Source organism: Zootoca vivipara, chromosome 12 (assembly GCF_963506605.1).
Source record: "Zootoca vivipara chromosome 12, rZooViv1.1, whole genome shotgun sequence".
NCBI classification, from domain to species: domain Eukaryota; kingdom Metazoa; phylum Chordata; class Lepidosauria; order Squamata; family Lacertidae; genus Zootoca; species Zootoca vivipara.
Genome location: NC_083287.1, coordinates 59,197,884 through 59,224,888, shown reverse-complemented (window position 1 = coordinate 59,224,888; position 27,005 = coordinate 59,197,884). Strand labels below are relative to the sequence as shown.

The window sequence follows — 27,005 nt, the reverse complement described above, 5'->3', positions numbered from 1 at the left end:
CGGTTCCGCAGCGGCAGGAGGAAGAGCCGCAGACTGCGAAAGAGGCGGCGGCAGCCAGGGAGCTGATGTGCAGCAGGCGGCGGAGCTGGAGGCGCGCAGCTGAGCCTGCCGCATCCACCGCAGAGCCCCCCGCGCTGCGCCTCTGCTCAGGCGCCCTTGCGGGGCTTTCTCCGGCAAGAGGGCGAGGCTGCGCTCGGAGGACCCCCGGCCCGTCGCCGCCACCGCGGTGACTGGGGAGGGACCGCCGCCGCCCCCTCGCCTTGCAGCCCGGGGATGGGCGCTGCGCCGGAGAGAGCCCCCCGGCAGCGCCACGCAGGGCGCCGGGCCAGCGGGGAGCGCGCAGCTTGGCAACGGGGTGTGCGCGCCTGAGCAGCAGCAGCAGGTGGAGCTGCCCGGCGGGCGGGCGGAGGCTGCGCGGCCGAGGGGGCCCCGCCGGGAGATGCCATGATGAGGGAGGGGCCCGGGGGCAGCATGGCCCGCGGGGAGCGCCTGCCCGGCCTGCAGGCCTTTGCGCGCGGCTCGTCCCTGCACGGGCTGAGCCACCTCGTGGCGCACGGCTCGCGCTCCTTTCGCCGCCTGCTGTGGGCGCTCGCCTTCGCGGGCTCCTTGGCGCTGCTGGGGCTGGTGTGCGCCGAGCGCGTCGCCTACTTCCTCAGCTACCCGCATGTCACCAAACTGGACGAGGTGGCCGCGCACAACCTCACCTTCCCCGCCGTCACCCTGTGCAACCTCAACGAGTTCCGCTTCTCCAAGATCACGCGCAACGACCTCTACCACGTGGGCGACCTGCTGGCCCTGCTCGACGCGCGGCACGAGGTGGCCCAGCTGGGCGACCCCGAGATCCTGGCGGCCCTGCGGGACAGGGCCAACTTCAGGGGCTTCAAGGCGCGCCCCTTCGACATGGCCGACTTCTACAACCGCACCGGGCACGACCTGGCCGAGATGCTCTGGCAGTGCACCTTCCGAGGCTCCAACTGCAGCGCCAGCAACTTCACCGTGGTGAGGGGCAGCCCCAACTCGGAGGGAGGGAGGGAGGGAGGGGGTCGGGGAGGGCAGGGCACCGGGGCGCCGCCGGCTTTGGCCTGCAGGGAGAGGAGAGGGCGAGCGCGCCAGGCCCGCCGGCTCAGAAGGGACGCCGCTGCTCCCGCGCTCTCCTCCCGCTTGCGCGTTTCCCACGGAGGGTGCTGTCTGGGTGGCCACCGTGGGAACAGGGTGCAGGGCTAGACTGGCTCCCGCGGGGCTGATCCAGCCGGAGGCTCTCCTTATGTATGGTTGCTTGGAAGAGGGGAGGAGTGGCCCTACCGTCGGGCAGCGGGAGGGAAAGTCCCAGGCGAGGTAGCGGCGGCAGGCAGCCCTCCTGGCAATTCTGCCTTTGGGGGGGGGGTCCACACCTGCTGGACGAGAGAGACACACCAGTCACCTTTTGTGGGTGGAGGACTCTCCTTTTCCGAGGGTTTGGGGTCAGGAAGGGGCAGACTTGGTAATCTTTGATAATATAGGACCCTCAGCATGCCCAAAATTTGGGATGCCCAAATGGATGTTCTCGTTCTCAATTATAGATCTTCTCGATTTTGTGCTCAGCACTAGCCAAATTGCCACCTCAGCCGGCATTCCCCAAACCCTGCGCTCCTCCCTCCTCTTCCTCTTCCATCCTGGGCACTTGCTCCAGGGCCCTCATTGCCTGCCCCTGCCTGGGGCTGCCCTGTGAGGTTTTGCTCTTCTGGGCCCAGGTGGGATCCCAAGTGGGGTGTCGGAGGTGGGCAGGGGGGTAGAGCAGGGAGAGGGGCCGTCTCTGCTAAGGTGTGGCCCCATCCCAGGAAGAAGCCTGCATTTAGCAAGGCAGCATGAGCAGCCCCATTCATTGGGGGTGAGGTGTGGGATTTGTTTAGCCTGAGACAGAGAGCTGGCCTGAGAGCTTCTAGCAAACCAGCTCTGGGCGCAGACAGCATTAGGGGTGGCCTCTACCTGCCCCTGGCCTGTACCATCCTGAGCACAAATGACCATCAGTGTGCAATGAAAAGGCTGGTGGGGGGGGGGGCTCAGAGTTGACTTACCGTAGCTGGACCACAGCTATTTGGAGACAGACAGTGAGGGTAGCTAGTGAGGGCTGGGCTTGTATTTCCCCTCCTGAGACAGCAGCCTTGAATGGCAATGCCTATCAGTGTTGTGGGGCCCCGGCCCGGCCTCCCCAGGAGTTGGCTCCTATGGGGGTTTCTCTATAAGGGGCAGAGCCATCTCCTCCCGGGGGTGGGGGGAGATTGTAAGGGCTGCTTTGTCTCAATGGAGACCTGGTGGGGTTCCCTCACTTCAGGGGCTGTGGAGTGTGAGCCTCTGCCTCCCCCCCCCCACAAGGTGAGGGATACTAGGCTGGTTGATCAAAAGAGGCGAGTGGGGGCAGAACTCAGGGGTGGGGCACACAGAGGCCCAGGAAGCTAAGGGGTCGGGTGGGAGGAGACCACAAGGAGGTCACGGCAGTGGGGACTCAGCTGAGCTATGGGGAGAGCAGGAGTGAGGGGGGTGGGCAGGGCCTTGCTAAGGCCACAGTGAGTGCAGGGGGGGCAGGGGTGCCAGCTTGAATAAAATAGCAAGGGCAGGTAAGCCCCACCCCTTATAATTGGTCACAAGATGTAGTGCAGGCACACCATTTGAAAGACAATGCTCATTAACTTTGAGGAGGCTGGTGGTCCCCTCAAATAGTGGGGGGGGGGGCTGAAGGGACCTTGGCCCCTAGGGCAGGCATCCCCAAACTCAGCCCTCCAGATGTTTTGGGACTACAACTCCCATGATCCCTAGCTAACAGGACCAGTGGTCAGGGGTGATGGGAATTGTAGTCCCAAAACATCTGGAGGGCCGTGTTTGGGGATGCCTGCCCTAGGGTTTGGCTCCTATGGAGAGAGGCATTGTGCAGGGGGGGGGTGTCGGCCTGTCTGGGACTGGGGAGGCTCCAGTATAGGGCCAGGAGAGGCACATTCCTCTATGGGACTGTGCCAGGCTGGGCACACAGCAGAGCCAATCCTGGGGCCATCCCTCAGTCAAAGAGCACAGCTGGCAGAAGCGGGACCACAGGCACTGCCAACTTGGGCCCCAGACTATGGGGGCCCAATGGCACCCGTGACATCATGTGATTTCACAGGGCCTCTGGTAGAAACTGGAAGGCACGTCAGAGCACCCACAAAAAAATTGTGGGTGCCCAGGCACCCAGGGCTCCCTAGAGTTGGCGCCACTGAGCGGGACCCAGTGGGGTTTGCGTGGGACTCAAAAGGTCCAAGGACCACCTGCCACCCTGTCCTCCCTTGGGCTCCCTGACCGTTTTAGGGCCGTTTTTAGGGCCAAGGCTCCTGCTGAGTCTGGTTCTCTGAGGCTGGGGCTCAACTTCCCTCCTTTCGGCTTCCCGGCCATCTGAGGGCCTCAACTTGGGTGCCCATGAAGGTGATGCCCGTCTCATTTGTGGTCTGTTGTTGTTGTTGTTTAGTCGTTTAGTCGTGTCCGACTCTTCGTGACCCCATGGACCAGAGCACGCCAGGCACTCCTGTCTTGCACTGCCTCCCGCAGTTTGGTCAAACTCATGTTGGTAGCTTCGAGAACACTGTCCAACCATCTTGTCCTCTGTCGTCCCCTTCTCCTTGTGCCCTCAATCTTTCCCAACATCAGGGTCTTTTCCAAGGATTCTTCTCTTCTCATGAGGTGGCCAAAGTATTGGAGCCTCAGCTTCACGATCTGTCCTTCCAGGGAGCACTCAGGGCTGATTGCCTTAAGAATGGATAGGTTTGATCTTCTTGCAGTCCATGGGACTCTCAAGAGTCTCCTCCAGCACCAGAATTCAAAAGCATCAATTCTTCGGCAATCAGCCTTCTTTATGGTCCAGCTCTCACTTCCATACATCACTACTGGGAAAACCATAGCTTTAACTATACGGACCTTTGTCGGCAAGGTGATGTCTCTGCTTTTTAAGATGCTGTCTAGGTTTGTCATTGCTTTTCTCCCAAGAAGCAGGCGTCTTTTAATTTCGTGACTGCTGTCACCATCTGCAGTGATCAAGGAGCCCAAGAAAGTAAAACCTCTCACTGCCTCCATTTCTTCCCCTTCTATTTGCCAGGAGGTGATGGGACCAGTGGCCATGATCTTGGTTTTTTTGATGTTGAGCTTCAGACCATATTTTGCGCTCTCCTCTTTCACCCTCATTAAAAGGTTCTTTAATTCCTCCTCGCTTTCTGCCATCAAGGTTGTGTCATCTGCATATCTGAGGTTGTTGATATTTCTTCCGGCAATCTTAATTCCGGCTTGGCATTCATCTAGTCCAGCCTTTCGCATGATGAATTCTGCATATAAGTTAAATAAGCAGGGAGACAATATACAACCTTGTCGTACTCCTTTCCCAATTTTGAACCACTCAGTTGTTCCATATCCAGTTCTAACTGTAGCTTCTTGTCCCACATAGAGATTTCTCAGGAGACAGATGAGGTGATCAGGCACTCCCATTTCTTTAAGAACTTGCCATAGTTTGCTGTGGTCGACACAGTCAAAGGCTTTTGCATAGTCAATGAAGCAGAAGTAGACGTTTTTCTGGAACTCTCTAGCTTTCTCCATAATCCAGCGCATGTTTGCTATTTGGTCTCTGGTTCCTCTGCCCTTTCGAAATCCAGCTTGCACTTCTGGGAGTTCTCGATCCACATACTGCCTAAGCCTGCCTTGTAGAATTTTAAGCATAACGTTGCTAGCGTGTGAAATGAGCGCAATTGTGCGGTAGTTGGAGCATTCTTTGGCACTGCCCTTCTTTGGAATTGGGATGTAGACTGATCTTCTCCAATCCTCTGGCCATTGCTGAGTTTTCCAAACTTGCTGGCATATTGGGTGTAGCACCTTAACAGCATCATCTTTTAAAATTTTAAATAGTTCAGCTGGAATATCATCACTTCCACTGGCCTTGTTATTAGCAGTGCTTTCTAAGGCCCATTTGACTTCACTCTCCAAGATGTCTGGCTCAAGGTCAGCAACCACACTACCTGGGGTGTACGAGACCTCCATATCTTTCTGGTATAATTCCTCTGTGTATTCTTGCCACCTCTTCTTGATGTCTTCTGCTTCTGTTAGGTCCTTACCACTTTTGTCCTTGATTATGGTAATCTTTGTACGAAATGTTCCTTTCATATCTCCAATTTTCTTGAACAGATCTCTGGTTTTCCCCATTCTATTGTTTTCCTCTATTTCTTTGCATTGCTCATTTAAGAAGACCCTCTTGTCTCTCCTTGCTGTTTTTTGGAAATCTGCATTCAGTTTCCTGTATCTTTCCCTATCTCCCTTGCATTTTGCTTGCCTCCTCTCCTCCGCTATTTGTAAGGCCTCGTTGGACAGCCATTTTGCTTTCTTGCATTTCCTTTTCCTTGGGATGGTTTTCGTTGCTGCCTCCTGTATAATGTTACGAGCCTCCATCCATAGTTCTTCAGGCACTCTGTCCACCAAATCTAAATCCTTAAACCTGTTCCTCACTTCCACTGTGTATTCATAAGGGATTTGATTCAGATTGTATCTTACTGGCCCAGTGGTTTTTCCTACTTTCTTCAGTTTAAGCTGGAATTTTGCTATAAGAAGCTGATGATCTGAGTTACAGTCAGCTCCAGGTCTTGTTTTTGCTGACTGTATAGAGCTTCTCCATCTTTGGCTGCAGAGAATATAATCAATCTGATTTCGATGCTGCCCATTTGGTGATATCCATGTGTAGAGTCGTCTCTTGTGTTGTTGGAAGAGAGTGTTTGTGATGACCAGTTTGTTCTCTTGACAGAACTCTATTAGCCTTTGCCCTGCTTCATTTTGAACTCCAAGGCCATTTGTGGTCTGGCTGGCATTAAAAGAGGACTGGGCCAGTTCATGTGGGAGGAGGAGGGGGCTCTGGGGATTAGCATGCCCCAAGGAGGCTGGGGGAGTCTTGGAAAGTGGGGGGCAGGGGAGTTGAATGGGTGGAAAGGGCAGCCTCTCCTCTGCCAGGCCCTCTCCCCCCCCCCACGACACCTGAGGCTTGGAACCAGGTAGGGGGAGACTAGATGGCCCTTGGGGATCCCTTCCAACTCTATACAGTTCCATGATTCTGTTTTTCCTGCCACTGGGACACCCACCTGCCCCGGAGGAATGACCCTGGTTCTGTCTTGGACCCAAAGCCCCGAATTACTCCCCTCTTCTGCCCACCCCTTAGAACCCCCCCTCCACCTGGCCCAGTCCAGTGGCCCCTTCTGCCAGGGAGGCAACCAAGAACTCCTTTGCAGGGGGGCCGCATGCAAAGTCTCCCGTTTTGTTTGGGCAACGGGTTTATTGATTGCCATTGGCCACACAGCTGGAAATGGACCCTCCATGGCGAGAGACAGTCTACCTCTGATGACTGTATGTGGGAAGGCTTTTGTGTGTGCTTTGGGGGCTCAGGGGCCACCGAGTTTGTCTTGAAATAAGCTTCTCCTTCCGCCTGGATTGCCCAGATCAAAAGCCGCCCACAAGGTGCTGCCCTGGGCAGTTGGCTCAGTGGAGGAGACCCCAAAGTCTCCTGCCCCACAGCCAGGGGGCCCTCTGGAGTTTGCCCACGGCTCCCCCCTGCTGCGCCCACTTGGCGGTTCCTCCAAAGCACCTGTTGCCTTGACAACATCCACTCCTTCCTGGGACAATCCGTTGCCATGGTGACTTTGCCCATCTTCAAGGCAACTGAGCTCGTTGCCAGGGCAGCAGCTGCTCCCCACCCCCCAAGGTCGCCTGTGGGGAAGGGTCTTGCATGTGCCAGCTGGATAGCCATTGTGTGTGGGGGGGCATCTCACAAGAGCGGGCAGCCTGCCAAGGAAGGTGCCCAGAGTGTGGTATTACACACACACAAACATGCGCATGCACACACGGCAGTTTCTTCTCTTAGCCAAACACCTGCCCTTCTGGACCTCTCCTTCTGAGAAACCAGGGGCCGTTCCTGGTCTCCTCTGGGCACCCCCATTTCTGCTCTTCCTTCCTTTATTCTGTGCAGAAGAGGCCATCGATTTATCGATTTCTGCAGGGGTGTTTGCGGAGGCCCTGAGCTGCTTCCTATCCCTTCCCCAATATTCGCTCTCACACAAACACCCTTTGCTTTTTTCAAAAACAAAACAACACACTGGCTGCAATTAGCTCTGTGTTTCTGCACTATTGATCCTTCCGGACTCGAGGGTGAGGTGTGTGTGTGGGGGGGGGGGGAATAAATCTGCCGCCCAGCAAATGAGCTCCCTGCACAATTAAGTCATTTCATCCCACGAGCCTCGCTTTGCCCTCCTCCATTCTGCCTGCCTGCCTGGATTCCAAGTTTTGCCACTTCAGAGTAGGAAAGTTGCTGAGTAGCCCTCCCGAGGAGGCAGCTGGGGAACAGCCTGTTTCTGGGCTGCCATCATAAAACTCTGTATTCTAAAAAGATGTACTTTTCTGCAAAGCACCTGACTAAACTATGGAACTCACTGCCACTCGCTTCACGGTCGAGTGGGCATTTAAACCCTGGTTTCTTCCAGGTCTTAGTCTGGTACTCTAACCGTTATTGGCTGTTTTTGCATGTTTTTAAGCAAAAGCTGGCCTCGTTCCTACCTCCTAGAACTCTGTTACAGATAAAAGAAAGCCTTTCTTCCTGAGTTAAACTGTGGAACTCCTTCCTGCAGGAGGCAGGTACGGCCACTAACCTGAATGGCTTTTAACAGGGGTTAGGCAAATTCATGGAGGAGGAAAAGGCCACTGATGGCTATGAACCATGATGGCTGTGCTCTAACTGCTGAGTGGCTAGACCAGATTGACCCTTGACATGATCCATCAGGCTCCCCTGAGGTCCTTGGGAGGCCTCTCCCTGCCTCCCCCCCCCCCAAAGCTGAATTGTCCAGGGTGCAGCTGGAGCAAGGGCACCAGGACTTGAGTCCCCAGAGCCTGAGCTTTCTTTAAAAAAATGAAATTAATAAAACATCCGTCTGCAGCCCACCTGGAAGCAAAGTTAGGCATCAAACTGCAGGGCACCCACTACTTCTACTTATCAAACCTTTATTAGGTATTTTGCAAATAAAACCATAAAAGAGAAAATAACATATAAAAGCCTTGAAATATATATATAAAAGGCAGCAGTTGGCTACATACATACATATATATATATGTAGAATCTGTGGTTTTCCTTGTTAACCTGCTCCTTTGGTCAACTTCAGATAGGCAGAATCCCACACTTTCACCTTGCTGGGGTTCCAGACCACCCAAAAGAGGGGACAGCACACGTTGACGGAGCGTACTGTACAATGGGCAATGAAAGAGAATATGCTCTACAGTGCCCGGGACATTCATAGAACATCTGCAGAATCTCTTGTTTCTAGGAATGTTTTGATATCTTCCCCTGACAAATGCCGAGGGAAAAACATTCAAACGGGCCAGCATAAAAGCCCTACGTTGGGCTGGGATTATTAAGTTAGTGACGTAATTGGCTCTGCTATCTAAGATATTTAAATCATAGAATATAGGGGAGCAAATTTTGTTTACAGCTGCCATAATATTTTGTCTCTTGACATCCTTTAGTCTAGTTAGGATATTATGGACAATATCCTGCAGGGCACCCACCTGACTGGAGAGCAGACTTTCTAGGAAGCCAGGACCCGGTGGCTTCCTCTTGTTGGAAGGGACCCTCCCCCTCACACTGTCTGGGCAGCCCCCTCTCCCCTTCTGTTTGGGGTTGGTGCGGGTGCAGCACACAGAGGCAATCCTGCTTTCTCCCTTTGTGGGCTTTGCAGAGGGTGTTTGGGGGCAGAACATGGCAGCAGATTGGTGGCGGGGGGCAGAAGGGCTCTTGAACCGGGGCGGGGTGGGGGGGAGAGAAAAAGACAGGAGAGATGGGGCTTCCTCCCTGGCTTTGCCTTGCCCCCTCACCTGTGCGCTGGGGGCAGCTTGCATCTTTGCTGGGGACAGAGGGGAAGGAGAAGTGGGGGGGGGGCTCCCTGCCCACCTGCCTGGTTGCTGGTGCTGGTGGGGAGCAGATCTCCAGCTTCACCCCAAAGGGGCAAAGAGGTGGGGTGGCGATGTCCCTCTTTGCTGCCTTGTCCTTTGGAAGAAGAGGAGAAGGGGGCAGGGGGGGTGTCTCTCCCCCCCCCCCATCTTGTGTGCAGACTCTGACATTGCAATCCAGCCATGGATTTGCAAAGCTTTTGCTGTGTTTAAACAGTCCTCCCTCCCTTGTCTTTCTCACCAACCGCCCACTAGCCATATTTCTGAAATGCCATTTTCACGGTGATTGACAGTGAATGCCTGCGCCTACTCAGAAGTAAGTCCCATTGAATTCAGCAAGGCTTACTTCCAGAGCCCCAGGTATGTGGGGTTGGGGGGTAAGGACTGCAACCTAAATATTTGAGAATTTGAGTCATTTTCACCTTGAAAATTTCCCCCCTTTCAGCCTTTTTTTTTTAGCTCTCAGGCTTCCTCTCGTGTGCATCATTTTTACTGTCAACAACATGTGTACTTTTGTGTATGTGTGTGTGAGAGAGAAAGAATGTGGCAGAATGCCCAGTGGAATTTATTGCTGAATGTAGGTTTAAAGTTTTCTTTGACTGAGCCGCCTTTGGAAAGTGGGAGCAACTTTTCCTTTTTTTAACTGGGCTTTGGGGTTCTAAAACCATGGAATGACAGACCAGATTAAGATTGGTTGCAGCTTTGAACCCAGACTTATTTGCATTAGGGGGTGGGAAGTGTTGCAAAGAATATATCTCATGACCTGTTACGGAACAAAGATGCACCAATCTTGTCAAAAGAAACCCAAGTTCCCTTTTGCAGCCATTTTACACCTCCTATATCTTCACAACAGCCCTGCGAAGGAGGTCAGGCTGCAAGTTGGTGACTGGGCCAAGGCATGAAGGGAGTGAAAGACAAGAAGCTAAGTGCCAATGATTGGTTCTTCATTTTGCAATGCGCTGAGAGTTGCAGGGGCTCAGGAGTTGCTTTGGGGAGCTTATGCCCTGAGGAAACATGTTAGTCTTTCAGACAGCACAAAGGTTCGATTCTGGCTCCACAGCAGGAAGAGCTTTCTGGTGGTCAGAGCTATCATGGAACCATTGGGAGCAGGGGAGCAAGAACTCGTCACTTGGGGTCAGTGAACTCATCTAGTTGAATCATAGAGTCGGAAGGGACCGAAAGGTTTTTTGAATGTTTAGTCGGAATCTCCTCTCTTGCAACTTGAATCCATTGGTTTGAGTCCTCCCCTCCACAGCAGGAGAAATCCAGCCTGCTCCATCTTCCAGGAGACAACCCTGTAGATATTTGAAGGTGGCTCTCATATCTCATAGGGACCCAGGTGGCGCTGTGGGTTAAACCACTGAGCCTAGGGCTTGCTGATCAGAAGGTCAGCGGTTCGAATCCCTGTGACGGGGTGAGCTCCCGTTGCTCGGTCCCAGCTCCTGCCCACCTAGCAGTTCGAAATCACATCAAAATGCAAGTAGATAAATAGGTACCGCTCCGGCAGGAAGGTAAACAGCATTTCCATGTGCTGCTCTGGTTCTCCAGAAGCAGCTTTGTCATGCCGGCCACATGACCTGGAAGCTATACGCCAGCTCCCTCGGCCAATAATGCGAGATGAGTGCGCAACCCCAGAGTCGGTCACGACTGGACCTAATGGTCAGGGGTCCCTTTACCTTTACCTTTACCTCATATCTCATATCTCCTCTCAGTCTCCTCTTTTTCAGGCTAAACATACCCAGCTCCCTCAACCCTTCCTCATAAGGCTTGGCTTCCAGACCCTTGATCCTCTTGGTCTCCCTCCTTGGCTCACCTTCCAGCTTGTCAACATCCTCTTTAAATTGTGGTGCCCAGAACTGGATGCAGCATTGTCAGGTGTGATCTGACCAAGGCAGAAGAGAGTGGGTCTATTATTTCCCTTGATCCAGACCCTAGACTTCTGTTCATTGAAACTTTTTATTCAGAGACAGAGCAGCCCAGGCCTAGTGACCCCAGGATCTCTTCCCAGTAGATCTTGCCCCAGTGAGGCACTTCAGAGGATTGAGGCCTCCCTTCCCACAGCCTCCAGAGTCCCTCTCCTCCCCCTCAAGGTCCTTTCCAAGGAACCGGAGACTCTGATGCACAGTCTGTCTCTGCTCCACTCTCTTCATTCCTCTCCTGGTCCTGGGAGACCAGCGGGGAGGAGAGCTAGTTGCAGGGGAGGTGGGGGGGGGAGAGAGAGAGACAGCAACGCCTCTTCACCAACAGACTCATTTCTGCCTCTTGGCCAACCTCCTTCCCAGCCTCCACCTCTGTCTCTAAGTCTGCACTCCTCTCTGCCCTATCGCAGAATCCTAGAGTTGGAAGAGACCACGAGGGCCATCCAGTCCAACCCCCTGCCAAGCAGGAAACACCATCAAAGCATTCTTGACATATGCCTGTCAAGCCTCTGCTTAAAGACCTCCAAAGAAGGAGAGTCCACCACACTCCTTGGCAGCAAATCCCACTGTCGAACAGCTCTTACTGTCAGGAAGTTCTTTCTAATGTTTAGGTGGAATCTTCTTTCTTGTAGTTTGAATCCATTGCTCCGTGTCCGCTTCTCTGGAGCAGCAGAAAACAACATTTCACCCTCCTCTATATGACATCCTTTGATATATTTGAACATGGCTACCATATCACCCCTTACCCTTCTCTTCTCCAGGCTAAACATACCCAGCTCCCTAAGCCGTTCCTCATAAGGCATCGTTTCCAGGCCTTTGACCATTTTGGCTGCCCTCCTCTGGACTCTTCCTGCTCACTAGACCCTGTTCCATAGGCACCATCTCTGGGGGTGTTGAAGCACCCACACTGTTTTCACTCCATGGGACCTTCCCACTGTGGTGGGGAGCTGTCGGGCCCTCCGGCTGCGGTGGCGTGTGACTTCACCTGTGTGCATGATGTCACACACGTACTCCGTGCACCCACAACGGGTGCAACCCAGATCACCTGCCCTGTTCCCTCTTCAGCTTCTGACACCTCCTCCTCCCCGTCTTCTCCCCAACCTCCACTTCCTGGGCTCTGAGCCTTCTTCCCTTGGGGGTTCCCCAACAGGTGCTTCCCACCCACCCCATATCCAACCAATGGACTCTCCTCCCTTGGGTGGCCATCTTTCTATGATTCTTTGGCCTTGCGGGTGGGCTGGGCTAGATGACCTTCAGGGGTCCCTTCCAGCTCTACTGTTCTAGGGTTCCATGTGGGGCCTGAGTGCAGCACCCCTACCATCCAGGCTCTCTCCTCCTTCCTGGGGCTCCCTGGCTCCCGCCCTCCCCGCCCTCCCAGTGCCAGGATGCTCCTGGTCCTCCCTCCCTGCCCGCCTGCCTGCCTGCCCCCCTGGCCCTGGGCCAAGCAGCCTCCTCCTCCTCCATCTCCTGCCAGAGATCAGCTGCCATCTCCTCCTCCTCCTCCTCCTCTGCTGCCCAGAGCTTCCCTGCGGGTCCTGAAACACAATCCTGCAGCAGCTCCTGACCGCCGAGGGCCATGCAGGAGCCCAGAGAGGACGAGGCGGCCCCCAGACCCCCAGACTTCGCCGCCTTTGCCAGCAACTGCACCCTGCATGGCCTGACCCACGTCTTCCTGCCGGGACCCTTCACCCCCCGCCGGGCGGCCTGGGCGGGCGCCGTCCTGATGGCCGTGGGCATCTTCCTGTACCAGGTGGGCGAGCGGGTGCAGTACTACAAGGAGTACCACCACGTCACCATGCTGGACGAGGAGGAGGGCCGCCGGCTGCTCTTCCCGGCCGTCACCCTCTGCAACTTCAACCGCGTGCGCCGCTCCCGCCTGACCCGCAACGACCTGCACTGGGTGGGCCAGGAGCTGCTGGGCGTGGAGGCCCCCGCCTTCCCCGAGTACCTGAGGGCCCTGGGGAGGTCTGACGAGGGGGGGCTCGGCTTCTACCCCACCCCCCGCTTTGACATGAAGGAGTTTGTGGAGCGCACGGCGCACAGCCTGGAGGAGATGCTGCTGGACTGCCGCTTCGGGACCCGGGAGTGCGGGCCGCACAACTTCACCGCCGTGAGTCCCCTCTCCCAGGCCTGCGCCTCCCCAACCCGCCCCCACCCCAAGTTTGGCACCCTCAGGACCCCCCCCCAGCTCTATACCTCCTAGGGACAGCCACCTTGGGGTTCAGCTGGATGCCCTTTGGGAGTCCCTCATGCGCTTCTGCATCTGCCAGAGATTCTTTGCCTGCGATGGCTGCCTTGCATGGGGTTGGACTGGATGACCCTTGGGAGTTCCTTCCAATTCTACCGCTCTACGAGCCTATGTCAGAGACTGGGAGAAAAATGAAAGCGGGTCTCCAAAGGCGGGACTTGGAGGGCAGCCGCTATTTGGGGTCCATTTCAGGGGGGGTGTCACCTGGGGGTGGGGACAAATGAAGCCACATAACTGGAGACCCTTCACCTCTGGGTGACAAGATGAGCATCGCCCCCTTTTCTCTCCGGCAAGAGATCTCTGTCTCTCGTGCACACCAGAGGTTTGCGTCTAGGGCCGGGCATTGGGGGTGGGGGGCTCGCCCAGAGGCAAAGGGCCTGGCCTGGCCTAGGGAGACCCCTGAGATGCCCCCTCCTGCTTCCCACTCCCCTCTGGTCATCTTTCCCTCCTCCTGGCAATCTCTTCTCCAGCCGCTGCCTCTGTTTTGGGCCGACAGAGAATCTCTTCCTCCTCCTCCTGCTTCTCTTCTGCCCCCCTTCTGCCCCCCCCAGCCCATCCTGGTCCCCAAGGCCACTCTTGTTACTCTGAGCTGAGCTGCATCCTCCCTGCCACTTCGACCAACGTCTCCTGCGAGAGGCTGCAGCAGCGTCAGCAGAACCCGAGACGGACGGTGGCGTGGAGGATGGAGGGGGGGCAGTGCGCTTTGGGTCAGCGGGGGCCAGAGGGGAGGCTCTCGTGCCGCAGAAACGGCCCTGCGTAAGATTTGGGAAGACCTAGGCGGGGGGGCTGGAGGTTGAAGGAGACTCGGAGGTCGTCCAGCCCCTCCTGGGTCATTGATCCCCCCCCCCGCCACTGCTTCCTCTTGACTTCCATGTGCAGCCCAGCCTCCTGTTCTCACTGTGGCCAACCAGATGCCGCAAAGGGAAACCAGCAAGCAGGATTCGAACTCAAGAGCATCTCTCCCCTCCCCTGAGGTTTCCAGCAACTGGGATTCAGAAGCATGGCTGCCTCTGAGGGTGGAGGCAGAGCAGAGCCACCCATAGTCCTCTCCTCCTCCGTGAAGCTATCCAAGTTGGTGGCCATTTCCCTCAAGGCAAATTTTTTAAAATGTAGTATTGTTGTTGTGTTGTTGTTTAGTCGTTTAGTTGTGTCCGACTCTTCGTGACCCCATGGACCACAGCACGCCAGGCACTCCCGTCTTCCACTGCCTCCCGCAGTTTGGTCAAACTCATGTTGGTAGCTTCGAGAACACTGTCCAACCATCTCGTCCTCTGTCGTCCCCTTCTCCTAGTGCCCTCCATCTTTCCCAACATCAGGGTCTTTTCCAAGGATTCTTCTCTTCTCATGAGGTGGCCAAAGTATTGGAGCCTCAGCTTCACGATCTGTCCTTCCAGGGAGCACTCAGGGCTGATTTCCTTCAGAATGGATAGGTTTGATCTTCTTGCAGTCCATGGGACTCTCAAGAGTCTCCTCCAGCACCATAATTCAAAAGCATCAATTCTTCGGCGATCAGCCTTCTTTATGGTCCAGCTCTCACTTCCATACATCACTACTGGGAAAACCATCGCTTTAACTATACGGACCTTTGTCGGCAAGGTGATGTCTCTGCTTTTTAAGATGCTGTCTAGGTTTGTCATTGCTTTTCTCCCAAGAAGCAGGCGTCTTTTAATTTCGTGACTGCTGTCACCATCTGCAGTGATCAAGGAGCCCAAGAAAGTAAAATCTCTCACTGCCTCCATTTCTTCCCCTTCTATTTGCCAGGAGGTGATGGGACCGGTGGCCATGATCTTGGTTTTTTTTTATGTTGAGCTTCAGACCATATTTTGTGCTCTCCTCTTTCACCCTCGTTAAAAGGTGGCCATAGAATCATAGAATTGTAGAGTTGGAAGGGACCCCGTGGGTCATCTAGTCCACCCCCTGCAAGGCAGGAATCTCAGCTGAAGAATCCATGACAACAGGTGACCCTCCAACCTCTGCTTGAAAACCTCCGAGGACGGAGAGTCCACCACCTCTTGTGGGAGTCTGTTCCCCTGTCAAACAGCTCTGACTGTCCGAAGGTTTTTCCGTACATCTAGTCAGAATCTCCTTTCCTGCAACTTGAAGCCATGGGTTCAAGTCCTAACCTCCAGAGCAGGTGAAAACAAGTTTCTTCCATCTTCCTTGAGATATTTGAAGATGGCTCTCATATCTCCTCACATCCTCAGCTCCTTCAACTGCTCCTCATACGGCTTAGTTTCCAGACCCCCTGATCGTCTTGTCTGCCCTCCTCTGCCCACCTTCCAGCTTGTCAACATCCTTCCTAAATTGTTCTGCCCCAAACTGGACACAGTCTTATCAGGTGTGGCCTGACCAAGGCAGAAGAGAGCCGGACTCTGACTTCTTTTCCCTTCCCTGCCTTCTGGGAGAGGGATTTCCACAGATTAACTCTGCATTGCACAAATAAATCCTTTATTTTATCTGTCCTGAATCTCCTAATATTCAGCTTTATGGAATGTCCACGAGTTTCAGAGACGGGGAGAAAAACTTTCCCCAGGCCACTTCCCCCACCCCAGGGCCAGGCAGCCAGCGATGCCCCCACTGATGTTGGCGGGGAGCGGGCAGTCAGGGGTGATCAGAGTTGGTGGGGGCCCATTCTCCCTCTCAGACTCTTTGAGGGTCCCCCACTTTCATACCAGAAGCCCCCAAAGGCTCAGGGCAACCAGAAGGGGGTAGGGGGTCCTGGTGGGTGACCTCCTGGCTGCCCCTCTGTTTAAGAAAGGGGCTGGAGGGGTTTCTGTGGACCCCATAGGAATGCTGCTCTCTGTGGGTTTGGTTCCTGCTCAGCTGAAGCCAGGTTCAGTGGGGCAGGTCCCGGGTTCAATTCCCAGGCCAGGACCAGGCTGAAATCCTGGAGAGCCACTGCTGCCAGTCAGTGCCAGTTTCTATGCTGTTTAGCGCATCCCTTTATCTAGAACCTTGAGGACTATAAACTTGGCTTTTTCCCCCAAAAAAAGGAACGCAGCTCAGTCACACAGCACCTGCTTTGCATGCAGACGGTCCTGGGTTCAAGATTCAATCGGGGATGGGAGCATCGCCTGCCAGGGACTCTGTTGAGCCATTGCTGCCAGTCAGAGTAGACAACACTGGCTTTGGTGCAAGGCAGCTTCCTCTGTTCCGCCTTCCTCCTCCGCCTGCCCCAGTGTCTCCCAGAGGGGGCCTCAAGCCATCCCTTTCTTCTCTCCCCCCCCTGCAGATCTTCACCCGGTTGGGAAAGTGCTACACCTTCAACTCGGGGGCTCCCGGCCACGAACTCCTCACGACGGCCAAGGGCGGAACAGGCAATGGTCTGGAACTGATGCTGAATATCCAGCAGGATGAGTACCTGCCTGTCTGGGGAGAAACGGGTGAGTGAGGGGTCAGAGGAGGGCTTGGGGTGGGCACGGGGGTCTTGCTTGGGGATGGGCCCTGTTTGATCCCAGGAGACAATGGAGATTAAATCTGTCAATTAAAATTTAAATCTCCTGTCCCACACGTGTGTTAGAAATATGAGAGCAAAAAGGCTGTGAAGCCCTTTTAGCAGAGTAAAACCACTTATGCGCTTTGCGGCTTACTGGAAGCTAGGAATTAGTCCAATACAGCTTTTTGTCCCTGTTTATTTGTGGTCGGCTGACCTTTCCCCTCTTTGTCCCCATTGCTAAGAGTGAAACACACACTTTTGTAAGATAAATGAAAAGGTTTACTTACATTTCAATGCAGGCAGCAAATGCATCAAGACAGAGGCAGGTAAAAATATGTCTTAAGTTACAAAATACAAAATTTGTTTCCAAAACGGAGTCTGAGCTCTGAGCAAAGCCCAGGCCTGTATTTCTGCTCAGTTGCTGGCTTTCAAAGGAAGAGAGACACTGAGGCAAGGAGGAAGGAGGAAAAATTAAAATATTCTGTCCTGTTTCCTGCCACGGGATGTAGGGGAATATGACACCACAGATCTGTCTTCTCTGGGAATACGGGAACTCTAAGAGTCTTAACCCTTTCTTATGATTATATAGCTAACTTAATTGTCATTTTGACTGCAGATCTTCCCACAGGAGAAATTCCTGGGGACCTCAGAGCCACTGAGCGTTACTCAGGATCTGCTCCTTCCTGGCTGGGGGGTTCATCCTGCTGCAGCAGCATCCCAGGCCTAGCTGGATTCTCCTCTGCCCCCTCTGTGGGGTTCAGGCTCTCTCAGCCTTCTGAGGCTTCCAGGCTGCCCAGAAGGGGACCCCCTTTCCTTCTTCCTCTTTCTGCTCCTAAACGCCCATATCACCTTTATTATAAAAAAATTTCCTTCCAGTAGCACCTTAGAGACCAACTAAATTTGTCATTGTGCATGCACACTTCTTCAGATACCTTCTTTGTGTGCATGCGCACGAAAGCTCATAAGAGAAAGACCACCCAAGATCATCGAATCCTAGAGTTGGTCCAACCTCCTGTAATGCAGGAATCTGGGATTGAGAGTCCTCACCCTAAAGAAACAAACATAAATGGTGGTTATGTAAACCGGGTCCTGCTCAGTGTTCCTGTTTCTCCATCCTACCAGGACTTACAAGTCCGTCCATCCAGATGCCTGGCAATACCTGAGAACGACTGGACTGAGACATGTGAAAAGGATCTAGGAGTCTTGGTAGATCACAAACTTGACATGAGTCAGCAGTGTGATGCAGCAGCTAAAAAAGCCAATGCAATTCTGGGCTGCATCAAGAGGAGTATAGCATCTAGATCTAGGGAAGTAATAGTACCACTGTATTCTGCTCTGGTCAGACCTCACCTGGAGTACTGTGTCCAGTTCTGGGCACCACAGTTCAAGAAGGATACTGACAAGCTGGAACGTGTCCAGAGGAGGGCAACCAAAATGGTCAAAGACCTGGAAATGATGCCTTATGAGGAACGGCTTAGGGAGCTGGGTATGTTTAGCCTGGAGAAGAGAAGGTTAAGGGGTGATATGATAGCCATGTTCAAATATATGAAAGGATGTCATATAGAGGAGGGAGAAAGGTTGTTTTCTGCTGCTCCAGAGAAGCGGACACAGAGCAATGGATTCAAACTTCAAGAAAGAAGATTCCACCTAAACATTAGGAAGAACTTCCTGACAGTAAGAGCTGTTCAGCAGTGGAATTTGCTGCCAAGGAGTGTGGTGGTGTCTCCTTCTTTGGAGGTCTTTAAGCAGAGGCTTGACAGCCATATGTCAATAATGCTTTGATGGTGTTTCCTGCTTGTGCAGGGGGTTGGACTGGATGGCCCTTGTGGTCTCTTCCAACTCTAGGATTCTATGAGACATCCTTTTGAAATGGTGAATGCCTGGCCTCCAGAATCCATTGTCACAGAGCTCCCCATTCACACATAGGAGATGCCCTCTGGGCAGGTCTGCTGGGCCATTCAACAGATACTTGTCAAACATCAGGAATCTCCTGCTAGACTTGAGAGGGGCTCCCAGAGGTGAACCACAAATCAAATATTTGTTTGACTCACATTTTAGACAGTATTATTCATTGATAACTCAGCCCTTCCATTGAGAGAAAGGGGCCAATTGAAAGTAATTTCTCAGGCTATTTGCTGTGCCCATATCTCCAGACTGAGAGGAGAAATGAGAGCCGCCTTCAAATATCTCAAGGGCTGTAACATGGAAGATGGAGGAAGTTTGTTTTCTCCTGCTCCAGAGGGAAGGACTCGAACCCATGGCTTCGAGTTACAAGAAAGGAGATTCCAACTAAACATAAAGAAAAACTTTCTGACAGGCAGAGCTGCTCGACAGTGGAATGGTCTCCTGAAGGAGGTGGTGAACTCTCCATCCTTGGAGGTTTTTAAGCAGAGGTTCGGTGGCCATCTGTCAACGATGCTTGAACTGAGATTCCACATTGCAGGGGGCTGGACTAGATGGCCCTTGGGGTCCCAGCTCTACAATTCTATTATTCTTTGACCTGCTTAGGGCAGAGTTCAGGGGGCTGGAACAGATTCAGGTGGTGGGTTGTCTTGGAAAAAGCAGAGCAGGGGTAGCACAGAGCCCAGGCAGGAAGACAAGAACAGAAGGAGATCCTGCTGGATCCGGCCAATGGCCCAATCAGGACCTGAGCCCCAAAGCCCTTTCTTCTCCTGTGGCTTCCAGCAAATGGTACTGTACTCAGAAACACTGCTGCCTTCGACCGCGGAGGCAGATTGTAGCCATGATGGCTAGTGGCCCTTGACTGGCTTCTCCATGACTTTCCCCGAACCTCTTTTAATCCAGCTTGTTGCTCATCAGTGCCTCCTGTGGAAGGGAGTTCCGCATGTTAACTATGAAATTTGCTTCCCCACATCTGCAGAAATCAGGGTGGTGCACAAGACGATGTGCTTCCCTCCCTCTCATTTGCCCGTCTGCTTCCTTCCACTCCCAGCAGCATCAGTCCTCGCGCTCAGGATCCGGCCCTTTCCTTCTCCCCAATGCGCTTGTGTTTGCATTGCAGATGAGACCTCCTACGAAGCGGGGGTGAAGGTGCAGATCCACAGTCAGAACGAGCCCCCTTCCATCGACCAACTGGGCTTTGGCGTGGCTCCCGGCTTCCAGACCTTCGTCTCATGCCAGCAGCAAAGGGTAGCTGCCCCTCTTGCTGGCCGGGCTTTCTGGGCAGCCCGACCCCCCTGCCCACTGCCAGGCCTGGCACTTTCAGCCTTTCCTGCTGTCTTCTAGGGGATTTCTCTAGGCAGTACATCTGTGGGGCAGAGAGGGGGGCTTGGTCTTGGGGTGACGACGGACACCAGAACCCCAGAGGTCCTGAGATTCTGGAGGGGTCAGCCAACCCCCGGGCTCCCTGGGTAGGGAGACATGGGCTGACCCACGCCCTCTTCCCCGCTTCTTCCGCAGCTCTTCTACCTCCCCCCACCGTGGGGTGACTGCAAATCGAACCCTGTGGAGTCGACCTTCTTTGCCAACTACAGCATGGCCGCCTGCCGCATTGACTGCGAGACACGCTACCTGGCCGAGAACTGCAATTGCCGCATGGTGCACATGCCAGGTCGGGGGCAGGGGATGGGCTCAGCGTGGGGGACGGGGGGGGGCAGGCGTCAATTCTGGGCTGCTGGAGACGTGGGAGGCTGTGGCCCCATGCAGCCTCCTGGGGTCCACACACTCGGGTTGACCTGTCATTGCATGCCTTTGCTACACAACATCATTCTGGCTTCTCCAACAATTGTAGAGCTGGAAGGGACCCCCAAAGGGCATCTAGGGCAACCCCATACAATGTGGGAATCACAGCCAAGGAATTCCAGACAGATGGCCACCTGACCTCCATTTAGAAACCTCCCATGGATTGTAGACTGGTAGAGTTGGAAGGGACCCCAAACATCTTTGAGCCAAACTCCCTGCAATAGAACACACACCCCATTGGCCCAGGTGCCCACCTTACAGGGCACCCCGATGACTAGCACCCTCACAGGGAGATGCCCACCTTGCCTTTGTTGCCTCAACCTCTGTTCCTTGTGTCCAGGTAATGCCAACCTCTGCACCCCAGAGCAGTACAAGGAGTGTGCCGACCCGGCCCTGGGTAAGCATGGACACCCCCCCTCCAGACCCCTGGATTGGGGGCTGGGGGGGGCTGGGGAGAGATTCCTGTCCCTCTCCAGCCAGCCCTGACCTGCCCCATCTGCCCCCCCCCAGACTTCCTGGTGGAGAAGGACAACGAGTTCTGCTCCTGCCAGACCCCCTGCGAGACGGTGCGCTATGGCAAGGAGCTCTCTGTGGTCAAGATCCCCAGCAAGGCCTCCGCCAAGTACTTGGCCAAGAAGTACAACCGCAGCGAGCAGTACATCGCGTGAGTACATCTCTTACTTCCTGACAGTAAGAGCTATTTGGCAGTGGAATTTGCTACCAAGGAGTGTGGTGGAGTCTCCTTCTTTGGAGGTCTTTAAGCAGAGGCTTGACAGGCATATGTCAAGAATGCTTTGATGGTGTTTCTTGCTTGGCAGGGGGTTGGACTGGATGGCCCTTGTGGTCTCTTCCAACTCTATGATTCTATGAGTAGAGCCCCCCCCCATTGGGCACACAGGACCCCCTCTCCAGGAAGATGCCCCCGGCTGCATCCTCAACAGTCCCCTTCTTTCTTTCTTTTGGTATTTTATTGAAAGATTTTCATTTATAAATGTGGCATTTTTATTTTAGTATTCTTATTAGAATTTATATGCTGCCCTATACCCTGGGGTCTCACATAAAAAGATCACAGTATATAAAATAAAAATAAAATCAATAACCAGATAATACCTCCCCAACCCCCCCCAGAACCACATTTAAAAAGGGTATGGGATATTGATCTGGTCAACCAAAGGCCTGGTTAAAAAGGAATATAAGTGATATTATCGCGGTCTATATACGGTTGCTAATAACCCCCTCCATTCCACATCACCTCGTTCCAAATCTCAATATATTTGTCCAAAGTCTATGCCAGGCACCCCCAAACTTTTGACCCTCCAGATGTTTTGGACTACAATTCCCATAATCCCTGACCACTGGTCCTGTTAGCTAAGGATCATGGGAGTTGTAGGCCAAAACATCTGGAGGGCCACAGTTTGGGGGTGCCTGGTCTATGCCTATGGAGACTTTGTCCTTATGACATCTCCAGCAAAGAGTTGCTTTAGCTCAGGCATCCCCAAACTTTGGCCCTCCAGATGTTTTGGCCTACAACTCCCACGATCCCTAGCTAAGAGGACCAGTGGTCAGGGATGATGGGAATTGTAGTCCAAAACTTCTGGAGGGCCAAAAGTTTGGGGGTGCCTGCTTTAGCTGGCCCTTTTTTGGTGCAAATGTAAATTAAGATCCATCAAAACCTTTGGCATTGAGGCTAAAACGCTCTCCCACAGTCTGGGCAACATTGAGAGTTCCAGTTCCATGCAAGCCGTCCTCTAATGAATGGCAGCCAAATGGGGACCCCATGGCCAGGGGCAGTCTACCCTGAGGACGGTGTCCCCTCCCAGCCCTGCCTGAGCACTGGGTGGCAAAAATGGAGAGAACCTGAGACCCTCCAGTCTCCAACTCCCATAAGCCCCTAGCCAGCATGATCCCAGGGGTCATGGATGATGGGAGTTGCACTCCAACAACATCTGAAGGGCCATCCCTGGTTTATAGGATAAAGATCGACAAAGTGTTGGACCTGGGTTCAAATCCTAACTCACCCATGGCCCTGTCTTATGTCTCCAAGGTACCATGAGGGGGAAATGGAGCAAGATGGATCAGATAGATATTCTAAACTTGTCTTTATAGTTGAAAAACAGCTGCTAAACTCAACTAAGGGTCAAAGGGTAGACGACAGAGGGAAGAGATCCTCTCTCACTCTTTCAATGGAGAAAGCCACTAAATGACCTCTTTAGGGTTGGTATGACATGTGATCTATCAGTAGCTTAAAAGGTAAAGGGACCCCTGACCATTAAGTCCAGTCGCGGACGACTCTGGGGTTGCGGCGCTCATCTTGCTTTACTGGCTGAGGGAGCCGGCGTACAGCTTCTGGGTCATGTGGCCAGCATGACTAAGCCGCTTCTGGCGAACCAGAGCAGCGCACGGAAATGCCGTTTACCTTCCCGCCAGAGCGGTACCTATTTATCTACTTGCACTTTGACGTGCTTTCGAACTGCTAGGTGGGCAGGAGCTGGGACCGAGCAATGGGAGCTCACCCCGTCGCGGGGATTCGAACCGCCGACCTTCTGATTGGCAAGCAATTAAATTATGTATGCTATACAGAAAGAACAGAGAGAGAAAATTCTCTTTCTCTCCCATAATACTAGTACTGGGTGCATTTCATTAAAGTAGGGAGCAGACTGGGACAAAAACAGCTGCTAATTTAGAGCATGACAACATTGCCTATTTATGCATTATAACAAGGGCTTATGGGAGGGGGGCCTCCATGGAGGCTTGCCAAGCCCAGGGCTCCCCCTTGCCTGCGTCTCCTGACCCCCCCCTCCCCGCCCAATTTGGTGCTCAGGGAGAATCTTCTGGTGCTGGACATCTTCTTCGAAGCGCTGAACTACGAGACCATCGAGCAGAAGAAGGCCTACGAAGTGGCTGGGCTGCTGGGTGAGTGAGGGGCCCCAGGGAGGGAGGAATTAGGGGTGGGTGGGGGTCCGGGCAGAGTGACTTCTCTTTGTTTGCCTCCCCCCAGGGGACATTGGGGGCCAGATGGGCCTCTTCATCGGCGCCAGCCTCCTCACCATCCTGGAGATCTTCGACTACCTGTATGAGGTGAGTGGTGGCTGGGGGGGGGCAGGGAGAAGCTGGGATGGAGAGGGCAGGGGGGGGGGAGTGCCTGGAGGAGCCATTGCAGTGGAGAGGCACTCTGCGGCTGCTCAGGAGGATTCGGATTAAATCATGCAGTTGGGGACTTTTTAGGCTGGAGAAAAGGCAATGCAGGATAGAAGTTTATAAAGCGATGCATTCTGGACAGAGGTTTCTCTCTCTCACTAGAATGCAGGGACACTCAGTGAAGCTGAGTGTCGGGAGGTTTGGGACTGTGGAACTCCCTTCCACAGGAGGCCATGGAGGGCTTCAGAAGAGGATTAGACAAAGGCATGGAGGGGGAAGAGGGCTCTTGATGGCCCCTGGCCAGGGTGGCTCTGCTCTGAGGCAGGAGATGTTTCCCAATCCCAGTTGCTGGAAACCCCAGGAGGGGAGTGTTTGGCTTGTGTTCGAATCTTTCTTGCTGGTTTCCCATAATGGGCACCTGGCTGGCCATTGAGGACAGGAGGCTGGACCAGATGAGCCGTTGGCCGGATCCAGCAGGCTCTTCTCCCCCCTCCAGCCAGCCAGGGGCCCCCACTCTCTGCCTCTCTCCCCCCCCTGCTGCCTGGCAGGTCTTGCGGGACAAACTTCTCAGCTATTACCAAGCGAGGAAGCAGGCAGATCGCAGCAACAGCGACAACCTGGTAAAGTGGCAAGTGCCCCCCCCCGAGTCCCCTGGGCTCAGGCCCTTGTGAACCAAGGCTGCCTAAAGACCCCCCCCCCGCAACACACCCCTCTCTCCCTTGGAGAGCCCAAAGGGGGGGCGGGTGGTGGCTGGGGAGGGGCGGCCTGAGGGGAAAAAACATATCCCAAACGGGGAGGGGGGAATGGGCCTTTTTGGTACGGGCAGGGGCTTTTGGGTAAGGTGCATGCCCCCCCAAATGTGGAGAACTGGGGGTTTGTTGGTGGGACGGAAACGCTCTCTGCGCATGCCTAGGGACCCCTTCCCCTCTCCACCGGCTTCATCTTCTACCGATGATCCAGCTGCCATTTGCCTTGAGTGTTGCTTCATTGTTGTTTCTGGCCCCCTTTATTTGTGCCCCCCCACCCTGACCCACTTTGTCTCCTCATCTACCTGCCCCCTTTCCATTTGGCATCTCACCTGCGCCAGGAGCCCACGGACTTCCCCCGCAGCCCAGGCACCCAGCCGCCTCCTCGCCCTCTCAGGTAGTGGATCCCTTTCAGGGTCCTGCTTCGGAATCGCCCCCGCCCCGAGTTTTCCTGGCAGCCAGGCTCTCTTGGGCCATGGGACCGGGCTGCTCTGCAGGGGGGTCAAGGCGCTACTGCTGCTGCTTCAGGGAGCCAGAATCTGGCTGCCCACCATTTTGTAGCCTCTCAGGTCCATCAAGTGTATTTGATTTCTGCATTGCAGGGGGTTGGACTGGATGACCCCTGGGGTGCCCTCCAATAGTAGAGTATTTTACAGAAATGCACCTAAGAGAAAGCAGGCAGTGTTGAGCTGGTCTGTCCTGGGAAAAGGCAGCTAGATTTCCTCTCTCATAACTCCTGGGCGTCCCATGAAGCTGAATGATTCAGGACAGGCTAAAGCAGGCATCCCCAAACTGCGGCCCTCCAGATGTTTTGGCCTGCAACTCCCATGATCCCTAGCTAACAGGACCAGTGGTCAGGGATTATTGTGGTCCAAAACATCTGGAGGGCCAAAGTTTGGGGATGCCTGAGCTAAAGGAAAGGACTTCTTCATGCAGTGCAGTTAAACTCTGGAACTCCCTGCCACAAGAGGCAGGGATGGCCACCCTCCACAGATGCCTTTAAAAGAGGATCAGGCCAATTCCTGAGGAGAAGGCGGCCAGGGGATGCTTCTGAATGCCAGATGCAGGAACCTGCGGGCAGAGTGGATCCTGAGCTCGAATCCTGCTTGTGGGTTTCCCATGATGGGCATCTAGTTGGCTGCTGCCAGGAGACGATGCCAGGCCAGAGGAGCCACAGGCCTGATCCGTCTGCAGGGCACTCCTTCCTCCTCCTCCTCCTCCTCTCCCAGGCAGGACCCCTCTCTCCCCTCCAACAGACTCCCCAAGGGGCCACTGAGTCACACACACACACACACACACACACACACCCATTTCCCTGGGTCTATTAGTCACTGTAGAACTTCCATATAGAGGAGGAAAATACCTTCCCCAGGCGCTCAGGAGAGCTGCGATGGGGGGGCAGCCCCCCCTGCTCCAAAGCACAGAGCAATTGCAGGGCATGGGGTTTTTTCAGGGGGGGGGGGGTCCTGCAACTGAAAAGGCCAGGGGTGGTCTCTCCCCCCTGCTCTGGGAGCCAGGAAGGAAAAGCTGCAGCCTTGGCCCCCTCCTTGCCTGTCCACCTCCCTCAATCGGCAGGAAATCCCAGCCCCCCCATTGACAGCCCCCTTTCCCTGGTGTGTGTGTGTGCGGGGGGGGGGGGGTTCAGCCTCCATCTCCATCTCACCTGCGTGGACATTTCATGGGGGGGGCGCCCAAGGCCCCAGGGGGGCTCTAAAAGCAGCTCAGCTCCCTGCCTCGGGGAGGGCCTGGCCTACTAGGGGGGTGGCGGTAGCCTTGCCCCCCCCAGCTGCTGCTCACTGACCCCCCCATCTCTCTGCCCCCCCCCAGAGCACCTGCCACACGCTGTGCAGTCACTCGGACAGTATTGGATACGCCCCGAACATGCTACCTCGTCACCCGACTCTAGGCAACTTTGAGGAATTCGCCTGCTGAAGAAACCTGCGCCCGCTTCTCTCTCCTCCGCTCCCAGCGAAATGGACCAGGCACCTCCTCCTGCAGGACCCAGTGCAGTGTGGGGAGTGGGGGGGGCATGGCATTTTCCAGTGGGGGGGCACCCCACAACAACGCACACGCCTTTTCCTCTTCCTCCCTTTCTGCACAGAGGAGACCAAGCGGACGGCAGCCAGAGGGAAGGGAACCTGCTCTTCCCCCCCCAATGTCCCCCCACCCCAAATGGAAGGGCTTGATCCAGGCGGGTGGGGGTGGTCAGGTGGGGTGGGGTGGCTCTTCCGGCCTCGGACTGGGGGGGGGTTTGAAACGATGCAAAGTAGCATTAAAAGAATCCCGGATTGGACGCTCTGCAGGATGTGGTTATTTGTAGGGGGGGGGGCTACGGTCAGTCCTTCCACCCCAAATTCAGGAAGGATGGGGGGCCTTGTGGAAAAGACCCTGTAGTCTCCCCCCTCCCCAGCCAGGTGGGCACTGGAGGAGGGAATCTCTAGGTCAGTGACAGCTCACCTGCATGAACACCTGTCTGTCCGTCGGCTCCTGTTATCTGTGTCTGAGTGTTGTCTGTGCTTGCCGCCCCCCACCTTACGCTGCTGACCTCCCTTGTACCTCCGTGTGACCCCCAACCCCACCCCAACCTTTTTGCCCTGTGTACCATTAAAGAGCCTCTTGGCTATGCCAACTTGCTGCGTCAAACGGGGCGGGGCAGGGGGGGCCGCTCTGGGTCTGTGTTGCGCTTTGGGGGTTTGTGTGTGAACTGAGATCGAGTCCACAGAAAAAAGTGAGGCATGGGGGGGGGAGTTGGGGGTCAGTCTGACAGCTTGGGAGGGGGGGGTTAGCTGAGAGAAAAGGCAAGGGAATCAAATTGTAGAGTTGGAAGGGACCCCCAAGGGACATCTAGTCCAACCCCC

General features: G+C 54.6%; 1 protein-coding gene across 1 annotated transcript; it reads left to right on the top strand.

Moving 5' to 3' along the window:
• Positions 1 to 471: 471 nt before the first annotated feature.
• Positions 472 to 26,373, top strand: ASIC3 (acid sensing ion channel subunit 3). Its single transcript, XM_060281082.1, has 10 exons — positions 472 to 999; positions 16,358 to 16,508; positions 19,584 to 19,711; positions 19,982 to 20,132; positions 20,604 to 20,660; positions 20,774 to 20,927; positions 23,085 to 23,176; positions 23,262 to 23,341; positions 23,950 to 24,021; positions 25,975 to 26,373. Exons 1-10 carry the CDS (start codon positions 472 to 474, stop codon positions 26,077 to 26,079), a joined length of 1,518 nt encoding a protein of 505 aa, XP_060137065.1. The 3' UTR covers positions 26,080 to 26,373.
• Positions 26,374 to 27,005: the final 632 nt, after the last annotated feature.

Coding starts and splice junctions, on each gene's coding strand:
- ASIC3 (XM_060281082.1), top strand. CDS start 472: ATGGCCCGCGGGGAGCGCCTGCCCGGCCTGCAGGCCTTTGCGCGCGGC. Junction 19,712..19,981: donor TCTCATGCCAGCAGCAAAGG/GTAGCTGCCCCT, acceptor CTTCTTCCGCAG/CTCTTCTACCTCCCCCCACC. Junction 20,661..20,773: donor GTGTGCCGACCCGGCCCTGG/GTAAGCATGGAC, acceptor GCCCCCCCCCAG/ACTTCCTGGTGGAGAAGGAC.